The sequence below is a fragment of the Halyomorpha halys genome, unplaced genomic scaffold, assembly GCF_000696795.3.
Source record: "Halyomorpha halys isolate HHAL.00 unplaced genomic scaffold, Hhal_1.1 Scaffold685.1, whole genome shotgun sequence".
NCBI lineage: Eukaryota > Metazoa > Arthropoda > Insecta > Hemiptera > Pentatomidae > Halyomorpha > Halyomorpha halys.
In genome coordinates, this window is record NW_027109568.1 from 387976 (window position 1) to 408132 (window position 20157).

General features: G+C 29.4%; 1 protein-coding gene across 11 annotated transcripts in view; it reads right to left on the reverse strand.

The window, feature by feature from the left end:
- The window catches only part of Liprin-beta (liprin-beta), a 196125-nt gene that overhangs the window by 15051 nt on the left and 160917 nt on the right, over positions 1-20157 (reverse strand). For 4 of the 11 annotated variants that reach the window (XM_067047742.1, XM_067047745.1, XM_067047744.1 and 1 more), the window contains 4 exons: positions 4826-5005; positions 3876-4079; positions 2551-2646; positions 1199-1325 (listed from right to left, as the gene is read on the reverse strand). In XM_067047742.1, the coding sequence (XP_066903843.1) occupies positions 1199-1325; positions 2551-2646; positions 3876-4079; positions 4826-5005 (607 nt within the window). Of the gene's footprint in view, positions 1-1198; positions 1326-2550; positions 2647-3875; positions 4080-4825; positions 5006-7354; positions 7723-7864; positions 8016-9694; positions 9830-15675; positions 15775-20157 lie in introns of those variants that run through there. The other 7 variants (XM_067047739.1, XM_067047738.1, XM_014427973.2 and 4 more) reach the window with 5 other exon arrangements.

Sequence of the window (20157 nt, forward strand, 5' to 3'; positions counted from 1 at the left end):
AAGTAGTTTTAATCACAAAATAAAAAAATAGGGGTTAATTTGATTGAGAAAATATTTTTAATTAAGTCAATTATATTTTACACTCAGAAATGAATAATTATTCTGAAAATCGATAAAATTAATGGAAACATTAATACAGAGCATATTCCAACCTTGTGGAACAATTTATTACTTTTGAAATGAAAACTATTCATTTCAAAGCAAAATAATTTCTGTAGCATCATTTTTAGTATTTTTTTTAAACCAATATTAAATTATTTTAATTTTTTTAAATCAATTCATAGACTATGAGTAAAATAAAATGAAATATTCTGCTTTAGAAGTCGCATTATTTCAGAATTTTAAAGATACATTACCCTGAATAAAATATCAGATAAAATAATTTAAAGAAAAAATTACACTCCATAGTTTTTTTTGTATGTGAAATCTAAAATGAAATACATGTAATAAGCACCAATTCTGTAATAACTTTGTACAAATTTTATTAAGGCTATAACTACCCCTTTAAAAATTTTACTAAATGATTTAAAGAGTTTTTTTGCACAAAAATCCAGTCTTTAGTAATAGCAATAAATCCATTCAGTTAAATTTTAAGCCAATGTGATAACTTATGTTTAGTAAACAGTAAAACTAAACTTAATATTATTATTATAATAAATAAATGGGGAAAACCGAAAAATATGGAACAGAAAGATATGATTTTAAAAATAAATATGATTTAATATGGCAAAAAGTTCATTTTTTTAAAATATTTCTATCCTAACAAAAGTATAAAAGCACATTCCATTGGTAAAAATCGACGACCTAGAATTAGAAAAATTCAAAATTTTTAAGGAAACTACAATGCTTGACAAAATGAAAATAAATAGAATCAATACTAATAAAAAATAAAACTAAAGGTTTCAAATGATCAGTCTGATAAATAAAACAAGATCGTTTTTAAAGCTCATAGAGTCTATAAAATATGATACAGAAAACAATGGGAAATTAATAAGATGTAGACGAGTAATTATAAAATTAAGTAGGCAAAATCAATAAATACAAATTAAATAATCTAAAAGCTGGGATGCAAGAGACGCTGTTAAAGATTACAAGCGGTGCAGCTACTGGTGATAAAATAAAATAAACCGTTCAAGAGTGTGCTCGAGGGGGTAAGTGAGACACACAGTGCATATGAAAGCGGGCGAGTGTGTGTCACCTAGATTAGGGACGGAGGAGCATCGCGGTTGGTCAGTTGGCCTACCGAAGACAACTGCTCTCCTTAGTCCTGAGTCTCCACCGCTGACTTGTTCTCGGGGAAGGCTTCTATAGCCAGCTCCTAGTGCCTGCAACAACAAAACAATTTTATTAAAAATTTGGAACTAGATATTAAAAACTGCATAAACTCAATTTAATTAATTCAGTTGAATTTATAATTAAAGAAATTAATTTTTTTTAATTTATAAAAAACAGTTATTCTAAAATTGGGGGAATTTCCAATCGTTTATGCAAAAGTTTTTATAAATCCACAATCCTAGTACACATATTCTCATCTACAACCATTTTACCAATAAAAAAACTTATATATAATAATTTCTACAAAAAAAAAATTATAAATTGTTACTTAAAATATTAACTTACCATACCAAACTGCTAATGGTTTCCATGTTATCAAAACAAAACAAAGACAAGCATTGAAAAAATTATTGTTAAATTAGAAGTAAAAAACTTAAATAATAAAAATGATAAATTATAGAACATAGTATATAGTTAACATAGAAGATAGCTTGAATTTTAGGTTAACCTTCCACAAGAATTCCAAATAAAGAACAATATTCATAGATCTACTATCTTTTTATTGAATGGGCATTAAAACTTTCAAATTTATAACATAGCAGAACTTCACTAATATGACTTCTGATGGTACAACTCTCAGAATAGTCTCACCATTTAAACACTGAATCAATGAGCTCACGACACATACACATATTTCAATGTTAATTCAATTGAAGTATTTTCAGATCTTTTTAGTAGCAATTCCTTCAGTTTTGTTCCGAACGTAATGTGGTGAAGTGCAATTATTTCAAATTGAAGAATTTTGAATTTTTTATTTTAAAGAAAACACAAGAATATGATATTGAAGGAAATAGTGATTAGTGATGTCCTAGGGGTGCAGGAGAAAGGTGAGTTTTTAATTTTGGAATTGTAATACTTGACCCTTTAAAAATAATATAAACTATAAGAATATAAATGAAGCAATATGAACAACTTTGTAAGAAATTCAAAGTATTTTAATTTAGTACTTTTATTAGTTTTAAAAATATAACCTAAAACCTAGTTAAACACACAGTTTTTACCACCAATACCATGCCTCCCTCCCGAATATGATGCTTTACACCTTTAGGACTTAAGATGCATGTTATGTTCTGGTGGTACTAAACAATAAAGAGGATAAGGCTTCTTTATTTTTAAATATTCGTGTTGCCTTCTTTTTTATCTGGTTTACTAAACTATAGGTAAAACTTCAGAACTAAAAAAGTGACTTGGTAATATAATGATAAAAATAAATACCCGTTGTGATGTAGGTGTTGAGTCATAATCCAATTTTCTTACTCCATGGCCTAAAGCTACAGGACTGGGAGAAGGTGAAAGACCTCGAGCTTTGTCCTATTTAAAAACAAAATATTATTATATAGTTAAACTAACATATTAAGTAGTTCTAAAGATTATAACGGGAGAGAAGTCCAGTAGGATAAAATATTGAGGACAACCTTTCCCCTATTTACCTTTATTACTGTTTTATTATTAGAGTAATTTCCTAGGTAATTATAATATTGTAATGACACATAAAAATGTCCATGGTTCACATTTTGGAATTAAATAATTCTTAAAGAGAAGATTTTGGGAGTAGGCTCAAAAACTCACAAAAGGTAGGATTTAAAAAAATAAATAAATAAAAATAAAATAATACCATAACTGGTTGGTATAAATAATTCAAGATAAGTTAACTATTTCTATTAAAGAAAAACTATACAATGACAAATAAAATTATTTTAGACAAAATATACTTATAAAAAATAAAATGAAAATTTACCTATGAGAAATAATAAAGTATTATGCAAAATATTCGGACCGAAAAAGGATGAATTAACGGGAGAATTTAGAAGATTACACAATGCTGAATTAAGGGACCTACACCCGGTAAATATAATTCAAGTTATAGCATTGCGGCGTATAAGATGGGCATGTAAGATTGTAGGACTTAGTAACGGGCGGATCCCTAAAATGTTAATAAACACTGAACTAACGGGTAAACGTCCGAGGGGTAGACCGAAATGTAGATGGGAGGATTGTACTAAAACTGATTTAGTGGAATTGGGTTTGGAGGGGCATCACTGGAAGGATGTATGCAGAGAGCGTTTGGTGGTATCGGCATCGAATCTTCGGGTTCGTTAGGCCTTTATTATTATTATTATCTATGAGAAATATAACAAATATAGTGTACCTATTTAATTAAACCAACAAACCTGCAGAAGTCAGTCATGACAGCTTTTGTTTACCCAATCTATATTCCAAAGGATTGGAATTAGAATTCCCACAACTCTGCCATGAAAAGATTTTAACTTAAACTCACAGTGCATCTATTTTATAAAAGTGATCTGAACGTAATTCCAACATATATTTTTTTAAAAATTGGCTGGTAACTGAAAATAGTACATTCAGTTCATGAAACTACTTATTATGTGCAGTAATAGAAACCAAACAAGTAGATAAAGTTAATAATGCATCATAAATTCAAGACCAGGAAAGTGGGCAGTATCTTATTTAAAATATGAATGCTTTTATTATACTAATGGATGTATAAAATGTTTACTAATTTAAAAATAACAGCGCACCAAAGCATTTGGGGTAGATGCTGATGTTGGATAAAGATGGCCCCTCGGAGCTAAAGGTGGTTTGTTTTTCCTTCTTTCATCAGCTAATCTTTCCCTCAGTTCAATGTTGTCTCTTTCCAGAGTAGTTTCATGACGTTTCAGTTCAGAAACAACAGCCAATAACTCCAATTTCTGAGTTTCAAGAGATGATCTTGTCAGCATTTCCTAAAACATAATTAGGATTAAAATATTATTCAAGAGAGAAAAAAAAAAAATTTTTTTTTAATAATATCTGTTGAGCATTGGTAAATAGGACAATGAAATGATCTAAAACTCTGTATCATTTTTTCATGAAACAGAGTTTTAGATAATTTTTTTTCACTTTTATTGATATTTGGTGTGAATTTAATCTGGTTTAGCCATTTCCCAATATTTTTAAGGCAGATTCTGTTTTATTTTTTTAACTTCCTAGCAGTTACTGCCTTAAAAAATAATCATGGAATCATCAGTAAAAGAGATTATTTCTCCATTATCGATAGTTGTTTGGATTTTGTTGTATATAAAAATTAATATAGGCCCTAGTACTGTCTCTTGTGGGATACCATATTTGACTACCGGCTTGTCATTATTTAAACATTTATTTTGGTGCATTGCAGTCCACAAGTCGTCATTTAAATCTTATGAAAAGCTTAAATTAAAAAAAAAGTTTGGAAGTGGGTAAAGCCTTTCAGTGTATCTAATGACAGGATTAATAATGTTTTTTTACAAAGAGGTGAAACATTTTGAAAAATCTCTGAAGTGAGAGACTTGGGGCTATTCATTTTGAATATTTCCTATTAATATTTAATTGTTAATTGTTTAATTATTATTTTATATAATATTCTAAACAATTTTTTTTTTTTACAGAAAAAACAATAAGAGGGTTTCAAGTTGAAGAATTAAAAAATAATAAGTTATTCATAAAATATTACTCTTTGAAGAATGTCTTCTGAAGTAGTTAACTGCCTTTTCTGGCTCTCAATCATCCTTTCTAGATCTGAAATTTTTTCAGCTTGAGCGTCAACTTGGTCTGTGAGTACAGCTACTTGGAGTGTAAGTGATTCTTTGTCGCTTTCAAGCCTCCTTACTTGCTCCTGAATGTCTGTTGTAGGCTAGAAAAAAAAAAAAGAAAATAGAAAAAAAAAATTACTCCATTGCATGGTGCTATAAGTTAACTCTTATATAATGTATAAATGGTTGAATAAAAAAAATACATATCACAATCTTATTCGTATAACATTCAATTTTTGGAATGTAATCAAACTTCAAAACTGTTTCCCAGGAAAAGTTAGAGTTTTTAACTTCATTACATTTTCAGTGGAGCTACAGATGTGGCGATTAGTTAGGTTCACTTTTTTCACAAATTATTTTTTATTTTTATTTTTAGAAGTTCTCAATGAATTATATAGCCTAACAAAGCCCTATTGACCAAAAAAAAATTCAATCCAGTAGGAAAATGGGTATATAAGAAAGTAATTATGTATAATATTGAAGTGTATAAAACCCAGAAATTAACCATAATGTTTATGGTGTTTTAAGTGTATTAAACATAATTAGATATTAACTTCTACCATCATGTTAAATTAAATATGAAATGAATCTTGATATTCCCTATCTGGGACTGTATAGGTCCTCAGTGGTATCAGTGAGTACAAAAAAAAATACAACTGAATACATATCAAAATAAAAAAATATAAACTTTAATACTTGCTACGATTAAATAAATATGAAAATTTAATAAACATAGCTAAAGTAGGTATGTGGATCAATGGCCTCAATTTTACATACAATTTTAAGTAATATTAATACTTACTTAACCCTGAAAAAAAAATTATAATATTGAAACCTAATCAGAAATGAAAAGTAAATAAACCTCTTTAATGTTTTACCTATATTTGAAACCATATATGCAATAATAAACCAACCAACATGTTAGTGAAATTGTGTTTTATAAGGTTTATTGATAATTTCTCAAGAATTTTCAGTTAACAACAAAAATCAAAGGCTATATCTGTATCTCTTCTTGGTATAGTGAAATGCTATGACTTGGGTTTGAGTAGCAAAACGGAAATTCCAGAACAAATTAACGGAATTTCTTATGAAACACAATCCACAAAATTAACAGTTGGTCTCTTATTGCATATTTGGGTTCATTTTATATTGATTCATCTTTTATTAAAGATATATATATCCTTCTTAAACTTGTGAATAAAAATAACTCCCAAATTGAGAATATTACAATCTTCAATTTACTAATAGAGAAGGAAGGCTACTTTTAGCAATATCCTAAATTTTTCTTTAATATTTTCAAAATAAAATAAATTTACAACACTTCAAAACAAAAAAAAAAAATTAAAGAAATTATCATGAAAAATCATATAAATAAATTTGTTGCACATTTGATCTTTTCAACTGTGGTCCAGTCATAAAATTTAATGCACAATATTAATAAACATGAAACAACCAAATTAACTAAGAAAGAACTAATTACAAATAAAGATATAAGGTCTGTTTCAACTTTCACTTCAGACTGTTTGGAACTGTATGGAGTACAGGTTTTGTATGCACAAAAAATGAGCAGTGTATGTGCAGTACAAATTTTCGGAGGGAAAACCCATATAATGCATGCTCCGTACAGTTTCGGACAACAAGAAGTGGTTGTTGGAACAGAACTATTGTAAAAAATATTATAACTATTTATTTGCCTTGAATATCTGAATACTTATTGAGACAGGAAAGTAATATTCACAACGCAAATCACTTATTTTACTGGCAAAGAGAAAATTCTGAACAGGTTACTTTTTCTTATCTTAGATTGATAAAATGCCTATTTCATAAGTTTTTAAAAATAAATTATCTCCATAAAGAGTTGTTATTTTTTATGTTTCTACTGTTTTTCATGTTTCATGTTTCGTGACTCAGTAGGGAGTTAGCATTTTGTTTAAACTATACCAAACTCCAGGTAACTCAAATTAAATTCTTTAATCTGCTGGTAACAGATTTCATTCATGGTAGTGCATAAAAATGAATATTTAATAGCATGCTGCTACTAATGAATTGACTTAATAAGAGACCAGAGTCAACAGTTTTCATATTCCAGTCAAAGAACAAAGTCAATTTATAAAAAAATTATCTTTTATATAATTTTTTCTTGAGACAATTTGTATCAGGTGAGGTGAAATAAATTTCATTCAAAATTTAAATTTGACATTTTTTCATAAATGTTTACTCTCTCTTTGTTTTTGTTTTTTTTTAAGATGCTATCAAAAGCTAAGCCGAACAAAAGGTGGAAAATCAAATATGGAGTCTTATTTGATTTAATTAAATTCCAAACAATGTTCTATTTTTTCAGTCACTATCAGAACAAGTAAATGAACAAATTCATTTTATATAAATGCCTATACCTTATTTTTTAAGAAACATAGAAATGGGAAAGTAAATACAAATTGCTTCTAATGTACCTTCGGACATCGGTATGAATAATCACAAGGAAATGGTCTGTAAAAGTGGAAATAATCCTTCTGACAATGCCTGTAGTCTATAGACGGAGGCCAATACTGAGGAGGTATATATTCTCCCATATGGCAAGAACAGTCACCGCGACTTGGAGACTGGGAAAAATAACTGGACCTACATTTGTGATCCCTTTTTTCTCTCTTCCTCCCACCTCTATCCAAGCTAGTTGACATCTTTCGTAGCTTCACTTCTTCAACTTTCTTCCTCTCTCTTCCTCTTCGTTCGGTTTCATTATATGCCTCATTAAGTGACTGATTTCTGCTGGTACTACTGACCCAATGGAAATCATCTTTGCAGCAAACAGTGTCACCTTCTAAAAGTTCAACAAAATATTCAATGTAATTCACTAAGATACTTTATTGTTAATACAGGATACTAGAAAGTAACGATATGCATTACTGTGAAAACTAATGTACCAGTGAAAGAAACAAAGCTTTGAAATTTACTAAGCTTACCTTTCCCCATTGCTTTAGGATTCATTAAAGATAAGCAGATTTTGACTATCTCTCAACTTCAGTAAAATATTCTGAGCTTCAAAAGTAAAAACGTATGTATAAACAACTCTGTTTCGATATCTTTCTTTCAGGTTAAGCTATTTCTTTTTTAAAACCCTGCAATATAAAAATGGGATTCCTAAATATAAATAATCCGTAACAAATATTGATTCTGAAGGTAAAGAGGAAATTAAAATTTTTTTTAAGCATAAACAGGAATACATTTTTTTTTTTTTTAAATTACCAAACTCCATAATCATCTTACTTTACAACCAACAAAATTTTAAAAAGCAGCCATACAAATGATAGATTTACAAAAAGAATAAGGAAAGCGAGAATTTCAGAGGTTTAAAATGAGTTATTACTCATTAATGAGTTATAACTTTTTATTGATGATTTATCACATACTACTATCATTAGAAGTAACATGTTATTGTATTCGATATTTGGCAAAATATATTTTCAATTTTATTAGCCTAAATGAGTAAAGAGTTAAAACTCAATTTTAGAAGGCACATATACGAAAGGTAAAGGTATGTAGTTAAATAACATATGCAAATGAAAAAAGAAGGTTAATGTTAAAGTCTATAGTATCAGAAATATTATGATTTTAATTTTATAAAACTTTTTAAAATGAGAAATTTCATTGGTCAACATGGAAAAAAACAACAGAACTTCAAGCAATCAGGATAGATCAGTATAAAAAGTTATTTTAAAAACCGTTTAATTATTTGTTTTTTTCCAATAAAGCATTTCCATTTTCAACAAACTTTTCATTAAAGAAAAAAAAAAAGAAACACTTAATGAGGAAAAATGACTTTGCCTATAACAACGATTAGAAACATTCTTTGATATCACCATCAGAAAATTGATGCTTTACCAACCTATCTATTCTTATGAATTGAACATTTGCCCCCACACAATAATAATAATAATTATTATTAGAAAAATAGACTTAATTCAAAGCAACTATAAATTTATTAACAACTTTTAATGTTATAAATTATAATCTCGATATTTACATTTGATGTTTGAATATGTCGGAAAATTTCAGAGTTTCAATTGAGCCAAACAAAACTAAATGTATGAACAATGCCAATGTAATGTAAAATTAAAAAAAAAAAAATGTTATCTTCCCTCCAAACAACCTTCAAAAACCATAAGGTTGAATAAAATTACAATAAAGAATCAGTCAACAAAACTAAGAACATTGATTTTAGATTTAGTTGTTCAAACAGCAATGTATCATTTCTTTCTGGTATCCTGTTTTATCATTAATTCAAAATAATATTTTAAAAACAATACTATACGATCAAAACCTTCAATTCAATTAATTATTTTTTAGTAAATGATTGTTTAAAAAAAAAAACTGATAAAGAAACATCTATATTTTGGTGATTTCTCATTATCACTTTAAAAAAAAAATTTGAATAACCATTATAGGTCAAAAACATTTTAAATCCTAGTAAAGTTTTTAATCATGAAGATGAAAAGAAGTTAGTGGTTAAACTTAGTATTTAATAGCTTAAAACATAACAGTAATAATTAGAATTTAAGAAATTTATTAAAAGAGTTAGAGATTTATATTAAACAAATAATTATTTTCAATTATTAACATGTAGTTACAAGGATAGAATAGAATTAATGACTGAAACGGGACATTTTAATTAAGATTCACTGAAATATTATCAGATCATAATGAAAAACATTTAAGGAAATTAAATCATATTAAACCTACGGGCATTGAAACATTTCTTCACAATATTTCAATAATTTGATAGATGCACTTACCACAATTATTGTAGTCCTTATCTGAAGAAGATGTAATAGATGAATTGCTGGTAGTGAGGGAATGATCATCTTTTCCCGAATCAGTGGAACTGTTATACTTAATTGTCGATTCATCCATACTTGAATCTAGATTTTCTGAAATATAGTTCCAGAAATGTATCATTTTAAGCACATAGCGTAATATTGTAAAGAACACAAAAGCAAATACGAAACAGACTGAGCGCATTAAAAGGAAGAAATGATGGTCTTGTATTCCCAGAGCTAAAGCACAAGAGAGCTGATTGTTTCTAGGGATAACTAAGAATAGATCAGCATGGCCTCGCTGGAAAAGTGTTTATATTCAAGCTTCACCAATTTGTGCTTAAAGTGGATCCGGGCCACAGATGTTTTAGTTAGATGGAGGCATTGATTATATCACACAGCTTGGTTTTAATTTTCTTGTTGGTGTATCTCTGATTCATTTCAATTAGTGTTGAAGGATTTGAAGACCCATTTTTTAAAAAATATTGACACCAAAATATTAATCAATATAAGTACTTTATGGTAATAGAGGAATCAAATAACATATAAAAATGAGATAATGCTCAACATAAGGAATATAACAATAGCCATTATTGGGCAAGAAATTAATTTTTCCATCAAGAAAGTTCAATAGAAATTTTGTTTTCTTAAATACTCAAGAAACACAGATCATTGTGAATTTAAGTTAAACACAGAAAGTTATTTAATGTATTAGTTAAAGTTATAATAATGCCATAGATGTAAAATACATCAGTTCAAGATTTTTTTTAAGAAAGAAAGGAATTTTTCAGAAAAAAAAATAACAAATATGTTTCAAATATAATAGTAACCGACATAATAATATAAAAATTACTAAAAACTTTATCCTATAATTTGACCAAATCTTTGAGAAAAGATTATAAATTGTATAATTTACATTTTTTAATTTATATTAATATAAGTTTATGTATTATAATGACAAGGAAATAAACTTTAAATGCTTTATTTTTAGTGATTATTTAAATTAAGTATGATTCATTAATTTAATAAGTTACAAATTAAAAAAAAATAGTTCAATATATTATATATTTAAGGATATTTAATTCAAACAAAAAACAAAACAAAGTTAATAAAGTAAAAACATACTTTTAATTTTAAAAGATTACCTAATTATTGATGAAACAACAATTCCTAAAATATTATTCTTTATTTAATTTTTTTATTAGCCAATATTTATGATAAGTGCACTTATTTTCAATTGCAAATAATTTCATAGGATATAAATTTTAAATTAATTACTGTTAACATTTATACCGGGAATTTAGATCTTATTTATTATATTGTTTGTAATTATAATAAATTTATAGCCTAGTCTCACACTTATCTTTTCATACAGTTTCAGCTCATAACTGTCCATTTTTATACATTAACCAACAGAATTTAAAATTCAAAATATAATTTCAGAATAAATGATAGAAATCAAAGGGAATTTCTCAACATAAAGGGATACTTTTAATTTATAAAAGAAAAAGTTGGAGTATAAGTTCCTAATTAAATTTTGTTTTTCTCTTTATTTCAAACAGGATGTTGCATAAATCCTAAAAAATGTAAAGAAATTGATCAATTTTATTTTGACAAAATATTACATCAAAAATATCAGCTGAGAATTTTTTAGAATTACATTTTCAGTATATAGTGACAGGGTGAACACATGTACATAAACATTTTTTTTTTATTTCAAATGAAAAATAAAAATATAGCACACTGATAGTAAATACTTCTTAATTGTTTAAAATTTTTAATTCTTAAATTGCTTCATTGAGGTTTGATGAAATAATAATGAGAAACATATTCAAGACAGTTATGTAAAAAAAAAATAAATAAATAGGTATTGATATGTTTCTCATAACATGCATTTTCAATGCATATCAATACCACTAAAACAAAAACTTAAAACCTGAAACTATAAATATAAATATTTTTTATTTATTTATAGATATATATAGCCTAAATGGAAATGAAGACTTTAAATCAAAATCAATTACTTGCAATAAAATAGATATTACCTAACAGTTAACTAACTTTTCCCCTTATAAATATTGATTAATTTTTAAAATTAAAGAATATTAAAGCTAACTGATAATTTTTTTTTAGGAGAGAAGAAAATGTAGAGGAATGTAAGTGAGGGAACTTTGGAGATAGGTAGGATTGAGGATGACAAGTTGTGTTGCTGATATCGACAGTTCCCTTGACAGCTGCACAATAAACACTATCGAGCATAAGTACCACCTCTCTCTCTCCCTCTCTCTCTGCTCCTCATTTTCAATCTATGCTTCACTCCCTGCAAAACACCACTTAAAACTTTTTCTTGTTTTCCTCGAAAATATTTTCAATTTTCTTCCACAATAATATAATAAATCAGAATCCTTTATTTTGTTCTTGTGGAAAAATGTCGACCCTGCTGCATCGTCACAGAGATAAGATAAATTAGGAAAATAGTATTTGTTAAAATTTTGTTTTTAAATAACCACCACAAGAAATAGTTTATATTAATTAGAAGCCATTGCAGTAAAATCTGGACCTGAGAAATTGTTTCATCTGAGAATGAGATAAAAAAAGAAAACAAAATTGCAAATTTTAAATATCTTAGCAAGGAGTCAACCTTAGAGCATCAAACTCTCTTAATTAATTTAAACATCAAAACAAATAAAACTGCAAAATTCGCTTAAAATATATTTTTTTGTCGAGTTCTTAACTTGAGCCCACATAGGCAAAGTATATTGGGACTGCCAGCAGCTCAGCATTCTTCAGGTAGTGACGGCTTCGATTCCATTTCATTCAGAAAGGATTAAATATTATTTCGTTTTGAATCCAGGAAATATACATTAACCTTCTTACTCCGGTTGGAATAAATAAGCAAAAAATATTAAACCCAATACAAAAATTTTAAAAAAATATTCGGAACTAACTGCAACAAAATTAACCCGAAATTCTTACCAACATCTCAAGAGAACGGAGGTCCTTCGAAAATATGGACAAATATATTTTTAAGAGCAATTTTTAGGGTAGAAAAATATGCTGATATTAATTAATTGTTTGTGGAGTTATACATTTGTATCTCGTGCCATTTCAAACCATTAAAAAAATTTTATGAATCAGTTTATGGGAAAAGATAGAATATGGAATTTGGTATGTATATTACTTATACATACCTATATAGGTAATTTTCACGAAAAAATAAAAAAAAACCGCGCCCATTAAAGTCAATTCGCTAACAGACTAATAAAAAAAAAAAGATACTTAATGAACATTTTTTTTCTTAAATAAACATCTTTATTCTCATTACCACCACCTGACCATATACAATTTTTTTTAGTTCATACAATTAAATATCATTCCATTTTTTCCCTTAAATGAGGTCCATAACCAAAAGAATGGTAATATAACGATTATTTTTAATTGAATTTCATACCAAAATTTGGAGTTTGACCGGAAAAGATTCTAAAAATTGTTGAATGGTGTCCCTAGATCATTCCAGATTTTTTTTTTTAAATGTTTCACTAACTCACTTTTTGGTGAACCATTTTTGAGCTATTTCTGAGAATTTGTATTTAACAGAATTGAGTCATGGTATTAATAGTTTCATTTTATTTCATTGACTGGTTATCCATTATATATATGTGTGTGTATATTAAAGATAAAATGATTTTATGCTAACTAAAACACGAAATGTATGTTGCTCATACGTAACAACTAAACAATAAAAAAGTCCAAATCAATGAATATGTATATTAAATTATGAAACTACAAATTACAACTACCAATTAATACAATTATAAGAGGTGTTAGACTAGATGCGAGGCATATTATTTTTATTTAAATCATTAAAAGATAAGGAAGACAGTTAAACAGCGAACAGAAGGCAGGCTCGTTTATTATAGCAACGTCACACCAACGTTATTCATTGGAAATGTTCCAAAATGCACATTCCATGTTCAGAGGATGAGATATTTTCAATCCCGTTCGAAAACTTTCGATATAAAAATCTTAAGAGAGGTAAATATGATGTGTTGAAATATAACTAAACATAATAATTGTAATGTACATATACTTGGAGGGAACCGCGAAAAGTTTTCGATATAGTAGGACTTTCGAACAAGGAAAACACTAACCCACCACGAATTTTTTATTCTATGAGTGGGTAGAGCAATAAAATTTCTTGAAAGAATGGCCATACGTCATTGCCCTTGGGAGAACGGCACCCATGAGTATATTATAACTATTAAATAATAAAAATATGTTTTACTTATTATTTTCTACTGATTAAGAACTAACAAAAAGTTATTCACGTCATAAATAAAACTTACTTATTTATTTTATTGTTAAATAGCGCAATCATTATTCCAAAACGTACCAAATAATTTTTTTATCAATTATGAGTAATGAGTAATGATGATGATCTTATGAGTAAATCTTGAAGTTTGATGAATTTTTAATCTCGTGGCAGTTTCAAGAGCCAAAGATAATATATGCATCAAACGCTAACAGAGATTTACTGAAAACTTTAAGTAAGATACAATTTTTTAAAATATATCAGAATTAAAACCACGATAGAGTAGATTAAATTACAATGCGGTTTTAATAAATAACACATCTGCATAATTATAATATGGTTAGAATATCGACCATTATAAAAACTCGAATATTCGAATTGCCATTATACAAATTTACATTCTTAAATGCGGAAACCATTTAAACACAAAATCCACAAGTTTAAATCATTATGAACTAAACTTACACATTAATAATTCTTGTTAAAAAATGAAATTAATATTTTTCATCTAAAGTAGGAGCAAATGTGTGCCAGATGTATTTATTTTTTTAAACTTAAATTTCATTTTCTTAATAAAAATTATTTAGTTAATATTTAATCAGTTTTTATAACATCGATTTATAGAGATTATGTTTGTATTTTTATTTTGATAGTATTATTATTATAATTTACAATTTTTTTTTTAGTTTAGTTTGCATACTAGGTATGAATGAAAACTTGTTGCGCTTATGCTTACTGCCCTTGTATTGTCATTCTTCGATAAAACTGTTATAAAAAAAAAAAAATTAACCTTACAGATCCACTAACATTGTTATAGCAACTATAGATTAATACTTTTAAAAAAACACCTGCTTTATTGCAAGTTTTAAAACAAAATATTTTAAATAAAATCTAAGTAGTTAATTTTATTGTTATATGTTTTTTAATGCTAAAACTTATTGATTAAACAAATTAAATGGGCTATTTTGTTGCAAGTATCTTTAATTAAATTTAAGTAGTTGAATTTTTTTTAACAATAAAATGGTTTAGACCACTTTTTTAAACAAGGGTCTTCTATCGAATAGAAGAACATGAGTGTGCGATTTTTATTTTAGGGCTAGAGAAAAAAATAAAATAAAAATCAGGGCCCTAGGAAAGGTAGATGTTATATCTTGAAGGGAAAAGCATTCAACGAATCTCGTAGAGAAAATGCTAAAGGAACTCTTTTCTCGGTATTCGTGCGCTATTCGACAAATGCACCTATGAAATAGCATTTCCAGACGAATTCTGTTTATAATTTATGTATTTCAAGTGAGTTTAACTGTCCTTTTGTAACAATACATCTTCCGAAAAATGCTTACATTTTTTTATTGAAAAATTTTTTGACTGAGTTCTGCATTGTTAGTTATTCGTCGACATTCGACAAAACCTAAATGATGATACAAAAAAATGAAAGTAATATTTAGACGGGATGACGTTGGAATGCGTACGACACACAGGTGGATCGAAAGAAATAGAATCAGAGAATAAATGTTTTGTTTGTGTTAAAAATAAATCGCGTCTAGAGCCAGTCTCCCCACAGAGGTCACGGTGATATAATTAAAAGGACACGTGAGGAAGGTATAGGCCCAGCCTGTTCGGAGGAGATAAGAGCGGACACAGTACTCACCCCTGGACGCGGACGTGGAAGTCCTGGCCAGCTGCCTCTCCAGCAGGGCGATCGTCGAGGCAACGATACTGCCGTCCCGGACCATCTTGCAACTGAGCCGTCCCGGGGTAAAATTAGACCCTCTCCCTCCCCTCCATTCTACGGCTAACCCACATCCCATCCTCACCATCACATCAATGAATTAAGTAGAGAAGTAGAGTAGTCTCAGCGGTGAAGGTGGAAAGTGAATGTGACGAGGGATAACAGCTAATTCCTGAAGAGAGACAATAGACAAACTAAATAACACATCAATGTCCTCGGTATAATGCCAAAGGGGCGGTCGTGACTGAAAATTTCTTAATGTAGATTAAATGTATAAAATTAATAAAATAAAAATTGGTAATCCTCAACTGATTTCGGACAACTCAAATCCAATCTTTTAGAGTGGTCAAATAGTATTCCAAATTTTAAAATGCATTAAAAATCAATGAAGCAAAGAAAAGGGTTCTGAACTTTAGCAGAATCTCTTCAAGAACTAAAGGTCGATTTGACTGAATAATATGAAAACATTGCTTACAAATTAATTCGAAACCTTAGTGGGTCAATCCCCAAATTGAATACAAACAATAGTAATAAGTGAAGGGGAAATGCCACCTATTTAAATTCATAATTTCATAAGATATTTCATCATAGATACTTTTTTTTCATGCAAGCTCTTAATGTTAAAAATCCTTCCTTTTTCACGATCACAATACTTTCCCTTACTACATATTTCATTTATAGGTAAATGAAAGTCAAAAGACCTAACTAAATTTCTGATGTCACTAATTAAATATGCAAAATGATGGATTAGTGTTGTCAAAATTAGAAATTAGCTAGTACCTTAAATTTACATCTTTCACTTCCACTGAACTACTGGTTTGAGCCAAGAGGGTTTGGAGTTTATAATGGAAGAGCTATTCATGTAAGCCTTTATTGTGAAAAATCCTTCTTATATTCATCAAAGTTTCGGGGTTCTTCCCCGATCTTTAGGATAATACATCCGAAACGTATTAGTAGTTACATAGTCTCAATTATAATAGTAAAATTATTATTATTATTGGCACGACAGACCGTGGAGGTCCAACTTACTTAGAATCCAATATACTTAAGAAATACATCGTGCATATTATGACGTGGTTTTCATAAGGTGGGTTCGCCACTTTGTGAGTGCCACCCATTGGATAACGGGCCTCACAAATGCCCGGGGGGAGGCTGTGAGTGAGTATTGTATAATTATATGCTTGAAAAAATCCCGGATTGGGCCGGGGACTCGAACACGCAGCCTTCGGGTTAGCAGACAGGCGCGTTACCACGCTCCTACTGTCACCCCTTACTAGTAAAATACTTTGTCATAATAGTGTGCTAGTGTGATGCTTAAAATGAAAAAAAAAAAAGTAATGTACATTATAAACTATTCAGTATTTTTCACAATTAGGACTTACATGAACACCTATTCCATTATAAACTCCATAATCACCTCAAAACATGGGGTTCTAACCGCTAGTAGTTCCTGAGTGGAAGCGAATGTGCAGATTTAAAGTACCAGTTAATTTCGAATTCAGATAAACAATATTTTTGCATATTTAACTAGAGATGTCAAATTTTTGGTAAGATTTTATATTTTCACTTGCCTATCAATGAAATATATAGGAAAGGAAAGTTTTGCGATCGTGAAAAAGGAAGGATTTTTCACAATAAGGGCTTACATGAAAAGGAAGGATTTTTCACAATAAGGACTTACATGAAAAGGAAGGATTTTTTAAAATCAGGGCTTACATGAAAAGGAAGGATTTTCCACAAAATAAGGGCTTACATGAAAAGGAAGGATTTTTCACAATAAGGGCTTACATGAAAAAATATTAACTAGCAATTTAAAAACATAGAACAGATATTTATGAAATTATGCATTTAAATACGGTATATTTTCTATTCCTATCTTTATTATTGTTTCTATTCAATTTGGCATTGACCCAGTAAGGTTTTGAGTTAATTGCATATGCAATGTTTTCGTATTATTCGATAAAATCGACCTTCAGTTCTTAAAGAAATTATGATAAAATTGAAAGTACTTTCATTAGTCACATTAATGGTTAATGGACTTTACCAGCTAATTTCTAACTTTGATAAAAACTAATCCATCATTTTCCATATTGAAACAGTGACGTCAAATACTTAGTAAGGACTTTTTACTTGCACTTACATATATATGAAATATATAGTAAAGGCAAAAAGTATTGCGATCGTGAAAAATTTCGAATTCCAGTTATCGACGGAACTGCGGAATGCCTGCACAGATTTTTGGCATTGCAAAGAGATTAGAAAACCACGATAAAATTCAACCAAATTTAGAAATACGCCTCTAAAGGATTTTATCTACGAAGTGGTACATTGGATAAGTGTAATGCAAACTTTACGGTATGGACAAAAAACTGTATTAAAAATATTGAAATTGTCCATTTTTTTTTTTTTGTATTTTTTAAGTAGACTGTGGCATATCGAAATTAAATATTGATTTCAATTTTTGTTAATGGACATACAAATTATCAGCAGAAAAAATTATTACAATGGTGTCTATCAATTTTGGATATCGAAACCCCCGAAAATTCCCGACTTCAAGTCATTATTATTATTATTAAATCATTAAGCAAGTTCTTTTATCTACAGGATAAGCGATGGTGCTTAACCGAAAAAGCAAAGGCGTTTCACTGATAATTGGAGATTCTGGAAAATGAGGGGAATGAAAATAAAATAATGTTTTCCAATTTCTTGAATGTTCTCTGTTAGTGGTAGTATGAACGAATACAACTTATCAACAGAAATGTTGTCTACCAATGTTGAAATTCCCGACTCCAGCAAGTTATTTATTTTTAATTATGTTTTTTAAAACAGTTAAGCGAGGGTGCTGTTCAAATCGGGGACTTACCCCGTCTTACTTCAGGGATCCCAAATGTAAGTTGAAATATTAAATTAGTGTGGAAGGTGAAGGGGAGGGGATTAATTGCGAGACTTTTCTGCTCATTAAAAACACCTGTATTTCTTTTAATAAAAATATGATTCCCTGGAGGCGCAACATTCGTTAGTATGTAAGTAAGTGTTTTATTTTTGTTTTTTTTCTCGGCCAAGACTCCCATTAGAGTCCTATATTGCCTAACCATGGTTGGGGGTCAAAGTTCTTCATTTTGTGAGCCCGCCACTCAATGAAAAAAGTCAACGCCCCAGGCCGGATTCGAACCGGCACCGCCATTAGACATCAAATTGGTAAGACTGTCTTAACCACTGAGCTACGGGCGGCCCGAAGTAAGTGATAATTAATTATAAGGTTAAATAGAAATTGATATCAGATGGTCTCATAAGTGAATATGTAGTTCATCTCTTATCTGTGTGACGTCTTCGCCGCCGCGGTCACGTCTTCGTCGCTTCCCTCGTCCAGGTTCAGCGGTGGGCGAACATGGTGAAAACCATGAATCTGCGCCTGTAGTCAGAAAAAACGTCTCTCTATCTCGCAGGCAGGCCAGCTAGTCCTCGACTCTGGCGTGGTGGTTGGAGCACTCCAGGTCCTAGCTTGCACGGTGTATTGTTTGGGGCGGCATTGCAGTCGCGGCGTCTTCGGGCTCTTCTGGTACGCACTGTTAAGGGGGGCATCAAAAAATGAGACCCCTGACCCCGATTTTATACAAACTCAAAAAAGAGCCGAAAATGTCGGATTATGTAAATCCGACAGGTGCTAAGCCAAAAATGTTCGTGACTTCAAAGGAGTTGGGTAATGACATAACTGCAATTCAACAATTTACAATAGTTCTTTGGCCCATTGCTGTTTCAACGTCTGTATAGAAATGTAGGGATGTATTAATCTGGATGGAAGTATTGTGCTAAAGGATTATTAAAACAGAAAAAATAATTATGAAAGGAATATGGTCCGGGTGCGGTAAAAAAAAAAAAACTCAAATAGAAGAAATATACTATTTTAATGAGCCAACGTTTCGCCCCACGTTGCAGGGCTTCTTCAGGGCTAAAAAAGATACAAACACATAATAACTGGTGTTTGTATCTTGAGGGCCCCGTGTGTTTCGTGACATACTGGAAGATTATTGATTGACCGTGTGTAAAGATGAAAGGAATATGGTCCGGGTGCGGTAAAAAAAAAACAAAACTCAAATAGTAGAAATATACTATTTTAATGAGCCAACGTTTCGCCCCACGTTGCGAACGTTCTCATTTTTTTTTGTTTTTTTAGCCCTGAAGAAGCCCTGCAACGTGGGGCGTAACGTTGGCTCATTAAAATAGTATATTTCTACTATTTGAGTTTTTTTTTTTTGACCGCACCCGGACCATATTCCTTTCATCTTTACACACGGTCAATCAATAATCTTCCAGAAAAAATAATTCTATTAACAATAATATTCAGAATACTGGAAACAATAATTTTTTTTTTAACAACTGAGTTTAAAAATAAATTGACGT